Source organism: Thunnus albacares, chromosome 1 (genome assembly GCF_914725855.1).
Source record: "Thunnus albacares chromosome 1, fThuAlb1.1, whole genome shotgun sequence".
NCBI classification, from domain to species: Eukaryota; Metazoa; Chordata; class Actinopteri; order Scombriformes; family Scombridae; genus Thunnus; species Thunnus albacares.
The window spans coordinates 22,270,988-22,287,465 of NC_058106.1; the positions used below are offsets into that span (position 1 = coordinate 22,270,988).

General features: G+C 37.3%; 1 protein-coding gene across 5 annotated transcripts in view; it reads left to right on the forward strand.

The window, feature by feature from the left end:
* Window positions 1-16,478, forward strand: part of sbf2 (SET binding factor 2) — a 122,463-nt gene that overhangs the window by 23,480 nt on the left and 82,505 nt on the right. For 3 of the 5 annotated variants that reach the window (XM_044349858.1, XM_044349828.1, XM_044349849.1), the window contains one exon: window positions 6,050-6,138. In XM_044349858.1, coding sequence (XP_044205793.1) covers window positions 6,136-6,138 — 3 coding nt within the window. In that variant the 5' untranslated portion in view covers window positions 6,050-6,135. The remainder of the gene's footprint in view (window positions 1-6,049; window positions 6,139-16,478) is intronic. The other 2 variants (XM_044349866.1, XM_044349838.1) reach the window with 1 other exon arrangement.

Consider the following 16,478-nt stretch of genomic DNA (forward strand, 5'->3'; position numbering starts at 1 on the left):
AGCTCCCCCTAAAGATCGATTATCCCCCCCTAAAAAAGACAAAAATTGGTCTATGGTAGGGAGGGGTGGAGTGGAAGAGTTTTAACAACTAACAATTATTTGCATCATCGATAAATCTACCAATCAATTAATCGATCAGTTGTTTTGTCTACACAGTGTCAGAAAATAGTGAAAAATGCTAGTTGTAATTTTCCCAGAGTTCAAAGTCGTAGTCTTTAAATGTCTTACTTTGACAGTCCAGAACCCAAAGATATTCAGCTTACTGTCACATTTTAGAAACTAAAACCAGCAAATTTTTTGGCATATTTGCTTTAAAAAATGACTAAAACGATGAATTGATTGTCAAAGTGGTTGCTGATTAATTCGATCAATTAATCATTTTGGCTCTATAGAAAACACAGTATTGTTTTTACTGACAATATTTGGCTGAGGTTGAGTTGGCATTTTCACAATCTGTTTTCTACGATGATTCCTCTTAAATTTTAGTTTAATTAAACGAAACAAAATCAAGAAGTGGATTGCCTCTTACTGATTATCATCACATGCGTCAGTTTTGAATTAGCAATCAGCAATCACCTCTTCAATCATTGATAGTTGATATGATAGTTCATCAACATAACCTTAATGAGACCCTGTTCTCTGAGATTTGAGGGAAAAGATGCCTACTATCACTGGAGAACATCCTACTGCAAGATATCAGGAAGGCTCAAGTTTGCCAAAAATAGATAATAAATACTGGAGTTGCAATATTTTATATCTGACTAATAAAAACCAAAGCCAGTTGTGTGTTATTTGTTGTTTTATGACCTAGAACTTGCCTCAAACTTTAATAAGAATTTATGGGTACCAGGGTATTGGTTTACGAGTGGTCCAAGCCACTTATAAATTATGTTCTAGTTCTCTTGTTTTGAAAAAAGAAAATGAATACCACAAACATACCTAATTTATGTATATGCGCAATTTAAGATCAAATCTGTGCATACAAATGTTTCATAAATAAGACCCAGTGTTTGGCCACAACTCTGCAAATCTCTAATGCCATTTAATAAATGCTGGTTAATCTAGTTATTGTTCCAAATAAAATAATTTCAGGAAAAAAACATCGTACGACATCAGAGAGCTGAAAAATATTACACTTTTGTTTTAAGTTATATTATGCAGCTTTAACAGACACAGGTTGTGCTGTATTGAGCTGGAAATGAGCCATAGTTTTTAACATGCACATGTGTTCCATGAGCCTGGGCAGGTTTTGTTCTTGTTGTTTAAAGGGGACCTATTATGCTTTTCTATTTTCAGTCATATATATAATTTTACAATGTCAAAGGTTCACATTAAACGTGGCCAAAGTGTCAAATAATGGGGTACATATTACATATGTAGAAGTAATCCCTGTGAGCAAAAAGCACCAGCTTCAGACTGCTGTTAATGTTAGGTTACAGTTTCTATTTTCAGCCAGAGCTGACGTCAGCTTGTGACGGATTTCTTTATATGGTCATATGGCATTTTTCCATTGTTTTGGGGGTAGTCACGCCGATCCATGACTGGAGTCGATCTGGCACTCTGGCACAACATAAGTTGTTTACCTGTTGGAGGTTTGTTGGTCATCTGCAGCTCTTCATCAATCATCACCGTCATCACTGTGGCTGTTTCTGCTTGTACTATTCCTCCCTGCATTATGTCTAACTGATCCGCTGAACAAAGAGCTCCAAATATATCCATATCTTGTTGTGTTATCAGGTTTTTAGCACTGCTAACGAAGCTCTGCTAATTCGGTGAGGAACCCGTTTCATTTCCTGTAAATGTCATTTAAAAGCTTTTAATATGAAGCAGTAAAGCAGGAAATGTTGGGTTTGCATCGGCAGTAACTTAACACAACTCTGATTCGGCTGCTCCTCGCAGGCTTCCGGAAAGCTGGCTAACCAGAACAGAATGGGCTCATCAGCAGGGGGGCCTTAAAAAGTCAGGAGATAAGACTGCCTGTTAAGAGACAGAGACTGAACTGAGGGGCTGCATAAAGGGCCAGTATAGGATAAATAAGGAGTTTTTTTTAACTATCAGTCATGCAGAGTTACTCTAGTGGAGTCCCAGAATAAAAATATAGAGCTGAAAATGAACATAATAGGTCCCCTTTAAATAGCTTCTGCCAAAAAATATACATAAATAAATATAAACTGGATTTTGGACTTCTCCCCCCTTGCGTTTTGCTAGCGGATGTTCAAATTAGCATGTTCCCTTTCAGGCCTGGGTTCTATTATCCTCGCTGATGGGGTTCTTTATAGTTGTCAGGGGGGTAGTATTTGAAAGCATGGCTTGTTTTAATACAAGAGAGCAGCCTTGTGGAATGTGAGGAATTCTGTCATTTATTTTCATCCGTGGTTGAAAATTAGAACTTGGAGCACTCAGAGCATGTGATTTCAATTAGAGGAGCTGTAAAGACCTGAAGACACGTAACGGTCAGACAGACTGGTGTTCCCTTAGCACCCGTCTTCATGCCATGTCTGGACATGTTCTACTCGCCTGTGCAGGTTAACAAAAGCAAAAGTATAACCATCATCCAGCTCCCTTATGTTCAAACTAACACGCATACACTCCCCAACCAAGAAACACATAAGACCCACAGACCCAGGAGCCTCATCATGATTAATTAGTTGCTCTGTTTGACAGAGGTCTAGGTTTCAATGAGTTGCTGACAGCAGGCTTGAGGCCCTCAAAGCAGGAGGGCTGCAGCCGGCCACTGAGGACCACATGTCATTATGATGATGTGTAGCAGTTGATTCTCCTGTTGGTTAAAGCAATTCTGCCTCCCTCATTCATGGTGTCTGACCTCTGGCCAAACTGTGACACGAGGGCATCTGTAAGCAGTGTGCTGAGTAATTTGCTGAGTAATGGCATTTGCCTTTGCTGAAAAAACAATTTTCCATTCAGTGTGTACAGCAGTTTGAGAGATGTGTCCCTATATGCCTTAATACACTTTTTTTTAAAAGCTTTTTTTTTCAGTGTGATGTTTTTATAGTTTTGAACCAAAGTTGTAGCTTACAAATTACGTTACAGGGCACATGCAGCGTGTGTTGGTTTAGATTTTTCTGACCAACATAGCAATTTGATGGTTTTAGTGCCTGCCAGTAGTTTTGTCAAAACCTATTTTTTCTATTTTTTTTATGTTTTGAATGAGAATAAATCCCAAATGCTGCTTAGCTCGGCACTAACTTGTTGGCTTCTTTGCAGATGGTTAAATCCATTTAAATTCCAAATATTTAAAGTGGTTTGTTCAATATAAACAGATGATTGAGAATCTAAAAAGCTAACACTGTCTGCAGCATATAGTATGTGACTCTTCACTGAAGGTAGTTGTTTAGCCAGAATGCTTTGAATTTGTAATTTGGGCCTCCATTAACTGCATAAACACAATCACTATATATGTATTAGTTAAATAAATCCCAAGAAATAGGCCACATGTATTCAATTTCTCTCTCTTACTCTCCTGATAGGAGACCATTTCCCCTTGGCTGATAAATAGAAAGGGTGTCCTAACTGTCAGAGTGTGACTAAGAGTTTAAAATAACGTTCAGATGAAGTCATTGGATCAGACAACACACTGTGTGTATTGTGAAACAGACCTTAAAATGCTGTTTTTGGCATTTAAATGAGGGATATTTTTCTTTAATTAGATAAAATTTCCATTTATTAACTTTTCAGGTTGCTAAATGAAAATGTTGCAGTCATAAATCAACTCCTAAATACATTTTGTGTTGTGTTTGCAGTCATGTTGACATGAATTATTACATCCAATTTAGGTTATAAAGTTTTGCAATACTCAGCCATATGGGGCCCTTTGAGAAATCTATGAGGGAGTTATTCACTGCTAAAGCTTGCAGCATTCAACCTTTCAAACCAGTGTGGCTGAGTGTGACGTTCACTACACCTGCTATAGATCAGTATCCAGGTGTCTCTCTCAGCAATAACTGTATACTATACTTGCATATGCCTTTGTATGCATGTGTATGAAATTATAGTCATATTGTATGACCAACACAAGACTTTGTATTAAGGTGATGACACAACAAACTCTTATCTATCTAGTGTCTTTGATGCATTTTCATGCAAATTACATCAGTTATCAGTAATATAAACATGTTTTCAGAAACAGTGAGCATTGATATGTAGATTTGAGTGGAGATCCATATAGCTGCAAAAATATAGAATGTGTGTTTTTCATTGTGATTTGCATATTATATTAAGTTCACTAAAAAAAATAATAATAATTTGAATTATTCAACAAATAAAGTAAGGGGATTTGCCTTAAGCCAATAAACAGAGCAAATTTGAATGGTAAAGACAGAACAGGGAAGATATTGTGCCTGATGCTGCAGAATAGTAGGTGCAGCATGGTGTCAGAAGGGACAGTTTAATGTCAGGTCACACTTGAGTATATCGTGATCAAACAGTAAAGAACGAAGATGTTGCCCCTCGTGCCTCTTGGTTCAATGTTGGTTATCACAAGAAAATGAATGGCCTTGTGGCTGGTGTTATCTGCTTTGCATTAGTGGTGTTAAGTTCCATATCTTACACTTTGGACCACATTCCTCCTGAAACATCTTGAGATAATCAGTCCCACCATTGTCTGACCAGGAGTTTTTCTTGTGTGTGTGCATGTTTATTATGGCCAAAATTTACTAAACTTGCTGTGACTTTTGCCAATGCAAATTGCAATCTTTTTAGATCTTGTATTAAATTGCAGTAGTGTTTTAAAGAGTGCAAGAGGGCACAAAAAATCATGATGGAAAAGTTGTTTTAGGGCTGCTGATGCTTATTAAATATAACATTATTGGTTTAATGTCAAGTGAAATTTGCATACATACTACAGAGGAAAAAACATTCATATGCTTTTTGCTGATCAAATGACTTGTCAACTTCTAGTTGTACACTTATTCTACACTTACCTTCCATTAAAGTGGGTTAACTGATACAGCCTTTGAATAAGATGAGATGCCTCAGGAGATGACTTTTGGAGTAAAAGGTCTGTATTTATTACACTGTCCTAAGTTTGATAAATAAACTGCAGTAATTAGACAAATTTGAAAGTATTGTTGTGTTGTGTTTTAGGAATTAGACAAAATTGCAAGCTTGTACAAATAACACAGTGATTGTTTGAATTTACATTAATTATTACAGAGTCAAAAGTGCAAATACAACTCTGTAGTTCATTAATATAGTGGCATTAACAGCTCCCAAACTCACTGATGCATTTAGCGTTATTAGTTGAATTTCCAAAGGTTAATTCAAATCTTAGTGTCACATTTGATTGTATCTGTGACATATACTTTGTCAGCATATTTAGGTCCCTCTTTTTTCAGTTTCAGCTTTTTCACACTTCCTCATTTCAACTAAAATGGGACAAAGCCGTTTCTCATAACTTTCTCGCTTCCTGGTTGTAGTAGTTTTTAAAAGTACCTAAGCAAGTAAAACCTCAAGCGAAGAGAAATAAGCTTTACTTAGGAAACCTATAGGCTATTGTGAAACATCTGTCCGTTTGTAAACTCCCTACTTACTTATGTGGTTAAAGAAACCCCTAAAACAAAGGGATGAGAAACACAGTCATACTGTTGCTCAAGATCTGTATTGTAACTGCATATAGTTCATGCTGACATTTGGGATATAACTATTTACATTTTTTTAATCTTTATTTGGTTGTAAAACAATATAGTCATATTGATTCAAACCCAACAAATAGATTTGACTTAACATGAAGTGAAATTCAGTGTGACAGTGGGAAAGTGTTGAAATCTGACCATAGCATAATTTGTATTTCCTCACATATCAGCATCAATTACTGTGCTGTATGTCAGGATTACTCTAAAATACCCTCATAACTATTGTCAGAGCAGTTGCAACCACAACACCCAGCCCCACACAATGCACTCTGTGTTATTAAGCTAACTTAATTATTTCTGTGAGCAAAAAAAAACATGCAGAGCTCCGCATGTCACGATGCTCTCCTTATGAAGCTGCCTTCTGCACTGATTGACAGATTTTCATCTCTTTTTATCAGCAGGTTCAGGAGAGGGATGCGGGAAGATCATTCAGCGATTCCCCAAGAAGGACTGGGAGGGAACAGCCTTCCCTCAGGGGGTTGAGATGGTGAGTGATAACAACTTTAAATAAACTCAAAATAACTCAGACTGAATAAAAGTATATTACCTGGCATGTTTTGGCAATTAGTGATTCAGGATGAACTCTGCCTTCCGTCAACACTTTTCATTTGAGAAATACAAATATCAATACTTACTATTTAGAAAACTCAATGATCAGTCAATGATTGGTTAATCACTGGCAAGAATTTCATCAGTCAAGATGAAATTCAACAATTCTCAAAGCTGACTGAAAACAAAACTTACCATTTAGTGTCTCTCTGTCTTCTTTGCTTCTACATACAAATATACTGCATTACAAACTACAAAAAATAAGGACATTCTTAAATTTTGCATCTGTTTTTCTGTACTTTTGCATGGTTTGATGACTGGTAGAAAACAGTTGTGAAATCAGCCTGAGGTGTTTTCTGTCTGCAGTGCAGACCACAATTGTAAATTCATAACATGAGAGCAGACAACATCTTTGTAACAGTTGTAAGTCAATGTGTTATGTACGCAGGTTGTGCAGTGTTTTTCTGGTTAGTGAGTGCCCTTGTCCTCCCACTTGCCAACTTCCCTTTTCCAACTGTTGATGGTTGAGAATGTTTCTTTGCGTGATATACTGTAATAAACGAAAGCATTTTCTGTGTCCCAAAGCAGCAGATTACACCCCAGAGAATTCCTGTGTTTTTAAAACACATTTGCGCTTTGGAGCTTGTGCAGCAGATATTGGCATTTCCTGTTTCAGATAAATTCATAGTGATTGTTTACTCAGAAGTTTGTTTCAGCCCCTTTCTGTGTTTACTAATTGGGAAGTCAGTTTTCTCAGAATCATTTTTTTACATTAAATCCAGCCCACTGGCTGCTTCCCATTTCTATCTGTCTCCATCTTCCTCTTTAGGAATATGAAGCTTCTCATAGTTTGTTCCCTCCTTCTCTATAAGGCGACTCTAGCGCGGCTGTGACAGGGGGTCTGTTACCCTTATATGGACTCTGCAATGGATGGACAAATATTTGCTTATCTGGACTGAGAAAAAACTGTCAATCTCTAGGGCAACATTAGCAGTTAACAGCATCATACAGCACAGGACATGAGTGCCTGTGTTATATCTGTTTTTGTTCATTTATATTGGCTACTGCAGATAAGCTTTTAATGACTAAGCAGAATGGTTTTGGCAGTGGACAAGGAGCGAAAACAGCAAAATGACTCCAGATCCCAACACTGTACTTGATCCTCTGAAAATACTAATCATCACATACTTCTGTGGTACTCAGTTTTGTGTTGTCTTCAACACAGCACCATGATTTACATGTAAAAAGTTAGATTTTTTTATTGGGTTTCTTTTTTATTTAAGTCATCATACGTTAAGGCATCACCAACAGGACTTGCTGCTTTAGTTTTTTTAACGGCTTAGCATCTATGGGTGCAGTCTTAAATCAGCGTTCTTTTTATTATCCATGCTAGCAGCTTAACTCTAGAGATGGCAAGGTCAGTCAGTCAGTCAGTCAGTCCACTACTTTGGTCCAGACTCAAATATTTCAACAGCTATTGGATGGATATCCATGAAATTTTGTACAGACATTTTGTACGGACAATTTGTACAGACACAGATGAACTGTGGCTGGGCTTATTTATATCTTGTAGTCTTAGCAAATACCTTTGAAACTCCATTGTGTGTTAGATTTTGAAGATTTTGCAGCAGTTTTTTTTTTTTAAATTAACGAACAATCAACTGGGTCACCATAAACAGATAGGAGTGCACTACATATTTATATATAGTATATCCTACCCCCCCTCTCCTATAAACAGTTATACACATGAACAACACATATTTGTCATTTATTAATGCAACTTAGAGAGAAATCAGGAGCACAAGGAGTTGATTTACTTGTGTTTTTCATTCGTTTTGTCCATTATTTTGAATGATGAAGACCACAATAATTAGGGTATTTGGTTGTTCTAATAAAGGTGCAAAAAGTATCACTTAAAAAAAACCTGTTTATGACAATGACACACTTTTAATCTGTCTGTGTATTCATTGTAATATTATGTATTAATAATATGTATTTGAAAAATATATATTGATTGATTTAAAGTCCAAAAAGATTGTCACTGTAGCTACTTACTAGATGCTTTTTACCCACCTTCTCTGTAGTTTAATATTGACATAAGAGAGAGAAAGAAGGCAATGACATGCAACAAGGGAAGTTTGAAATTTAAGCAGCAGTGGTGTTTATAGATTTGTGCAAGTACGCTGGCGAATTTAGTGAACTTCATCAGTGAAGTCGCTGCCTCTCTGCGTGTTTGGTTAGGGGTTATAGGAGGTCAGAGATCACAACCAGAGGTATTTCATGTAGAGGCCAAATGATGTAGAACAGAGCAGCAGGTGTAGGGGCCAAAAAGTTGCATAATAAGGGTCAGATATCTATGCCAAGATAAATGGAGAGAGCTAATCTAAACCACAGGCATCCTTGAAAATCTGATGTTTGGATGAGGTAATTTTTTTTTTCCACTACGACAAGATCCTTTCTAGAAAGGCTTGTACGTATAATCGACATTTTAGGCAGTTTTTGCGTATTTTGCATTTATCCTCTAGTTTATTTAAATGTTGCGTGCAACTAAGTTTTTTGGATGAATAGTGAGTTCAAGTTTTGTTAAATGATGGTCTAAGATTATTATGGCCACAGCTGAAATCTGAAATCTTGGCTCTGTGCGGACACGGTCAAAGAGATACTATTATACCGTGACTCTTGTTTATGCAGTGGTATTTATAAGGATATTGAGGACAAGTGAGGCTGTTATTCTAGCACAAATAGACATATTGTGAGTAGGTGGTGTGAATGACATGCAGGCGTCTTCCTGTGTAACTCACTGAGTCTGTTGGTGGCCATTAGGAGTGTCTTGTTCTGAGTTGATGCTTAGAGACCAGCAATGGTATGTCATACTGCAGAACATAGTGTCTCTTAGAAACCAACAAACACTAATTGTGACCGATTAAAAAATGGAAAAAAGTACATCCTGCCCAGACAAAGCCTTGAATAGAATTTTTGGAGTTGATTTTTGATATGAAGTCGAAACCCTAGGACCGGCCATAGGCCTTTCAGTGACTCTGAGGGATGAATCAGGATGTCTCTCTTCTCTCAGCATCATCCCTCAAGTATCCTGTCATGGTTTCATAGAGTTTAAATATAGAAACACTGACACAAGTTTAGCTAAATGTATTAGCTTAGTGGTTCCAGATGTCATTGAAGACCTGCATACCATTTTTTTGTGCCTGTGTGGGTGTGTGTGAATTTTTTGTATTCCATCACGCTGAAGCGATCCCCCAATGCTTCTTCATTATTTGTCAGCCCAGACTGAAATTGAGACATACTACAATCCCTAGTGCACAAAAAGAGCATTAGGCATGTTTCTCATTGGAGTAAGTAAACGCGAGCTGAAACAAGAGGATGTATTCAATGCTAGACCTTTTTTTAAGTCCTTCTTGGCAAATATTGACTAAAATTTAGGCACATTACGTTCTTCTGAAACAAGATCTATATGTACTGTACAAGTAGTATAGAACATTGGATAACACGCTGAATAAGATGCATATGTTGACATCTTCCGTTTTCACAATCACAAAGCACCCAGAGGAGTAAGCAAGGGCAGGAAAGAGGGGGCTGTTCCAGAAATTCGCTTTCCTACTATTCGGTGTGTGACAAACTTTGGTCGAGAGCCAAATGACTGGGATTCCAACTTTGAAGCTTTAATGAAGATACACCATAGTGTTTAACAGACCCACTAAGCAATTTGCATTTTGGCTCTGTTTTGGGCTGGTATGTAAACCATTATTATTTGCAGATTTTTCTCTACTCCATGAAAAAGAAAATGACTCATTTACAAACGCTAAGGAACACATCTGTAGAAAACAGTGGATGAAGCTGAGCACGAAAAGCATTTTGTGGTCACAACAGGCCCCCAGCAAACTAAATAACCACAGATGAGGAATGCACCAAGAAAAAGCGTTTACAACTTGTGCTAGGAAAAATGTGTTTCTAATCTTTTCAGGCAAGTGATGATGATAGGAACCAGCTCAAATCCTCATCTGTTACAGATGAGCCAGGTCCTGTAGATGGAGGTCAGTACACTGTGCACGTAGTTTATTTCCAGGCACAATCCTGATGGTATACTGTAAGCGGATAGAGGTTCTGGTGGTTGTATGGTGGTCATGCAGAAGATATTTTATGTGTAAACCACATCAAATGTCGGAAAGAATGACAGCTACCTCAAAATTTCAAAGTTATTGCTAACAAACACATTTATCTATCAGGAGTGATGTTTTGTTCAGACTGACCTTTTTTTGGTATGCACAACATTTTTGTCAGGCCTGCGATCTGTATTTGCCTACCTCCTCCAATCACCACAAAGGTTTCCTTGATTCTGATTCACATTGTTCTCATTTATCTTGTTCCCCCTGAAAGACTGTTCGAACTAGTATAACATGGATCGCGTGACAGACAGAAGTAGCTGTGCTGTGGTTTGCCAAAATGAAGTCAATGTGTGTAAAGACAACCTGAATTTAATGATGATTGTATGACATGAATTTTCACCAAGCAACCTGTATTTTATTATTAATTTTCTTAAATCTTATTATTCAAATAAGGAATACATGGGTGATCCCCTTTGCTGTGACAAGTAGGGAGTTTTGCAAATGATTAGAGTTCAAGGGCACAGTTTAGGCTAAGTAGTTAGCAGGGAAAACATAACTAGCCCACCGATGCCTTCAGTTATCTCTGAGTCTAGTGACCTTTGCAATGTTTTTCATGCTCAGTGTAATTATGAAAAAAAAGTTTTCTGAACTAAGACACTGACAGCTGACATTTTGTTATTTAGATTTACTGCCAGATAGTTTAGAGAAAGAAAAAAAAAAAGAAATGCGCCACACAAATGCCAAAAGAATGTATTGCTTTTGTGTTCAATGTTTAATTGCTGAGTTTGCTCATTTAATTACAAACAACATTTGTTTAATGCTTTGAGTATGTGAATGTTCATAACATCCGCTGCATGTAGACAACATATTGGTATCAAATGTAGATACACAAAACCTCGAGTATTCCTCTCTCATTACTTTCTCCCTATCGTGCACTTGTCTTCTTTCTGAACTTTTCTTCTTCTAACTGGCACTGTGTTCTTTCATGTTTAATGGGCCGTATTAATTATAGGTATAAAGTTTACATTGTAAGACCACATGGACATTAAGCTTTTAAATCCATCTAATCCAATTGGTGAGTTATTTGGAATCACAAAAACCAAATCCTGTCCAAGCTTGCTTTTGTAAGTTACAATGCTTGCCAGCAAACTGAGTTGTAAATTTTTACCGTTAACTTTGCCTAAATTAAACCTTCATGCTTTTTATTTTAGTACAGTGGAAGCAATATGCCTCCAATTTATGACAGGAAGGTTTTAGTTTAATGCTGTTAGTTGCATGTAACAATGGAGGTACATAAAACAAATTGAGTTAGCATCCTGGCATTATTCTTTCAGGAACGACGTTAAGCACCCAATAATTACTCGGATGTTACTCCATGTTGGTTGATGTAATTGGAATATTAATAAGTTAAAGATTTTTTTATCCAAAGATAAATGTTGGCATACACACTGTTATAAAAATCTTTTAGTTATTCATTTATTATATTTGGTTTTTATGTATAAAGTTATAATGTTATGTATAAAGTTTCTCATTAATGGTCATTAAAAACTGAAAAATTGCGCGTTAGATGCTTAATTAAAGGGATATGACTAAATTCTTTGCTCTAAAAAAGTTATAGGTTCTTTTTGCGTACACTATAATCAGAAATGTATCTTATTGTTTAACATGAAAGTTACATGTTAAGAATATTACATTTCTAAACTGACATGCACATGTTTTTATTTTTCAAATATGCATATAAAATCTTCAAAATCAACCTTTCAACCGACCATAAACCCTAAAAACAGCCTTATATACTTCACTTGGCCACACAATCTTTGTTTGATTGTGAAAAACTTAATCTAAGGAGCTTTGAGCTATACCGAAAATGACAAGACTGCAATGGAAATGGATAGCTGTTTATGTTTATGCTTGGTTTGGCCTTCAGTCTATGCATGTGTTTGTGTGCGTGTTGGGTGAGATGAAGAGAGATGTCTTGTCAACTACACCCGAGAGGTCAAACACATTCCAAAGCACCACAAAGTTCAGTGTTGAACATGAGGGTCAGTCCGTTACATGCAGCCTGCAGACAATGTTCTGTCAGCAGACTCATTCCTGCTGTCTCCACTACGGTCATGTTTCCCTGCAAGTAAACAAAATGTCTACTCTGATTATACAGCCTCAAATAAATCATTTCATTTTGGAAAATTTAATTTGAGCCACGGCAGCAGAATGAGCCTCGATCAGTTCTGTTCATTTAATCAAGACTAAGGCTATAAATTGTATGTTGAAGGTCAAAAAGTAGGTTTTGCAATATTTAATTTAGTGATTTAAAAAATTACTCGATTTGAAAGAAAATTAGTATGCAACAAATTTTAATAATTGTTTAAGTCATTTCAAATTAAATAATTCCAAATATTTTGTAACAAACTATTTTATATTATTTTAAATGGAATACTTTCTGCTATTTGATTGTAGGTCAGACAAAACAAGCAATTTGAAAACATCACCTTGGGCTCTGGGAACTTTTGATGGGCAGTTGACCCTATTTTCTGGTACATTATTTGAAAAATAATCTGGTAATTAATCAATCACAGTAATGGCTTGTTGCAGCTCTAATTTAATTGTGAGTTTCACTATGTTGAGTTTTTCTCAGCTAGTTTATTTATGAATTGATTTATACAATTGTTACCATATTTATTTGTTTGTTTTCATTTTCAGTTTACCAGCAAATACTTAATAAAGAAATGAATGTGGTTTTGCAGGTCAGATGAAAAAAAACCCTCAGTCAGCAGTTTGAGATTGACCTTTCTCAACACAGTGGCTGAAACATCCTCAAAGGATTTGTTGATTCTAAAACCTTCCATGTGTCGCACGTTGTCCCTCCTTGACGTATTTCTCAGTTTGTTTTCAAAGTTTGAAGGCGACCTGTCCTCACCTTTAAAGGCTCATAGCCTTTAGCCTGAGGTGTTTGACAGTGAAAACAGTGGGAGTTTCTTATTTACGCTGCTCTATCTGTAGCCCTACATGTTGTGCCTGTGGGCGAGATGCTGCAGAACTGAACAATAGAAATCCTGTAGTGGCCCAGTCCAACACGCAGTATGCGGTGTGGGTTTTCTGTTCCACTCAGTCAGCTAGGCAAGCAGAGTTGTTTCTCTCACCACATACCATGTCGGTCATTTGCTTTTTTTGTCACACTGCTTACTCAGACATATACTGGTGGCCATAATTGTTACTGAGAGAAAGACATTTTATACAAGTGGCCACCACAGTGGTCAAAACCTAAAGCAAATATGGAAGTGCCTTAAAATGCAGCTCCACTAATGGCCACTTATGTAATCCATTGAAAAAGTACAGATTTCTCTCAAGAAGTACAAAGTCAATCCAAGTCCAAAAGACGTTTTGATCTTAATAGCTGATTTCATTTGCAATGTGCAACTTGGTGGAGATTCTAAAAGTGCATATAGAGAGATAGGGAGTGACTGGGGCACCCCAAACAAAGAGGTAGATGTTATTGAGTTTTTTTTTCATGATTGACATTGAGTGTCTGTCACACTAAGACTTGGTGGTTGCTGCTTCCTCGTCCCTTCACAGTTCTGTCAAGGCTCCTTCACTATTTGGCCAAATGTCAAAATGGTGGACACTGATAAACCTGAACACATTCTTCAAAACATGTGCAAAACATTAATATGATGTGAGTTTTTGCCACCCGAGTTTCCATCATGCTTTGGGTGTTGTAGACAGGCAGAATAATGTTGCTGTGGAGTCAGTCAGTTAGCTTTGGCTGCACCTGAGTTATAAGGAGCGCCTTCATGTGATTTTGAAGCAGATTTATCCTCAATGGACACTGGAGAAAGTACTGTTAGTGAAAAGAGGAAGTCAATAATCAGGAAGTTGATTGCGTATTTATATGTTAAGTCAAGTCAAGTCAATTTTATTTGTATAGCCCAATATCACGAATCACAAATTTGCCTCAGGGGACTTTACAATCTGTACAGCAATACAACATCATCTATCTTTAGACTCTCAATTCTTGACTGTGCTTTCTGGTTTGAGTAAGTTTTGACTAAGAAGGAGGGGTGCAACTTTGGACATGTACAGTATTGTGTCAGTCAGGACTGAAAGGTTAATCAAAATAGAATAGTGTGGAGGCTACATGGGTGCAGTACCATTAACTGAGTGAGGTGTTGTGTGTTTTCTTGCTTTTTCCCTTGTTACAGTAGTTTGTTTGCTCATTCAGTTATGGGCGTTTGAAGCATTGGAAATGTGGGTGGGACAATCTAACGGGTGGGGGGGGGGGGGGGGCTTGGGTTGAGGAACAGAAATAAGTTTATAGCAACTGCAAACAATTTTGTGACCCAGTTTATACATGGGCCAGCCAGGCTTTTATTTGTCAAAACGGGGAGCCACGGGCCATTACAAGGGACTCAGCTGTTAGTTTACTTTTGCTGAAGTTAACTGATTACTACCAGTGATTACTGCCTTTGGTCTTCTTTGAAAGAAACCTGCTTATGTCTATGTTTTCTGGGGGAGCAAACATATCAAACCAAGAGACAGTCAGCCAAAAAATAGATTTACTACTCTATAGTAACAATCAAATGAAAACTAACCTCCCTCCTTATCTTTTCACTATTTTGTTAAAGTTAATCTTCATGTTAGCTAGCATTTGTGCTGTAGTTGCAACAGTTAGCTAACCAAACAGCCAGGCTGCTGTTCGTCAGTATAGAGACTTTGTAACAAAAACAAGAGGGCTATAAGTAACAGGCTAACAAACTACAAACATTTAGTTAAATGCCAAGCTTTGATTTTCGTTAAGTTAACAATTTCCTTAACATTTTCTGGTGACAGTGTGTGACCCACCTAAACTGAACTGGGGGGGCCCCAATACTTTTTAATAATTTTAAAAAGTGCAGTATATATATAATGTATAATAGCTACAAGCCCGTGCATTCAGTCATTGCTCCTTCCAGTTCAAACTGCTCAGTAAAGTTACAGTACACATATTGCACTTCTAGGCTGAACAGCAGCGCAAAAAATTCCTTGTATGCGTAAACATACTTGGCCTGTGAACCTAATTCTGAAAAGTCCACTTATGCCTTAGTTTCAGTTTTCTCAAGTAAATCACATGTACTCTTACAGTAGGCCAATCCAAGGCTAGATGATAATGGAGAAACTTGTATTGGTTACAAGGTTATTGTACTCTGTGTTCTTTTATTGTGGAGAGTGTGTTCAGCTTGTAGCAGGTGTTGTCTGCTCTCTGTGGTGTACAGTACATACAGTAAAAACATGAGCCAACAGATAATGTAACAGTCACGCCATCTTACACCCCTACTTGTTCTTCTGACAAAAATGTGTAGACATAAAAATTTAGAAAATTCCTTTAGGGGCCCAACTTCCTCTGATGAAGGAATTTGACCCAACTTGACCAGACTGTAAACATTTGTGTCATTTCTCTTGTCTAGAACTTTGACTTCTTGAACTACTCCCTTTTCCCCCAAATCCCTGCTGTAATGAGGAACGTGGCTTGCACTTCCGGGAAGGATGCTCAAGTTATTCAGAAAATTTGTAAACTGCTGGTCTCATGTGGGTAGTTTGTTATGACTGCTGAGCAAGAGTAGAAAGGGAGAAATTTTAACAGTAAAAGAATAGTTGAATTTTATAATTCATATTTGTTCATTTCTCTGAGTCTCAGGAAAAGAATATTTTAGGACTTGACTCCAGTATGACCTTTGCCTCCGGGCATAGGTCAGGGTCAGTTCAGTGGAGAGAAGTTGCCTTGTTCAGTGGCCTTGTTCTCTTAGCAGGTTGAATAAGCAATTCATGACAAAGCTTCACTTAGTATTGCTCATCATCAACAACCTAGGTTAGTCACTTTTAGGCTATTTGCCAAGCCACGAAACAGATGAAAGAATGTAGCCCAATTGTATGACTTGATGGATTGAGTCAAGTGACCATAACATGTCGCGCTGCACGTCAGCCTTATGATGTTTGTAAAACTATGAGAGAAAAACCAAACAGTGCATTCCAGATAGCAGGATGCCGTTCCAACCAGTGTTTGTCAGGAAGATCCACACATGAGTAATCAATGCTTCGTGTGCCAGTGAGGCTAAACACATGAGGAAACAAAGCTGGAGCTGTCAAGCAAGCAGGACTTTCCAGGCCGAAAAGCAGTATGAGC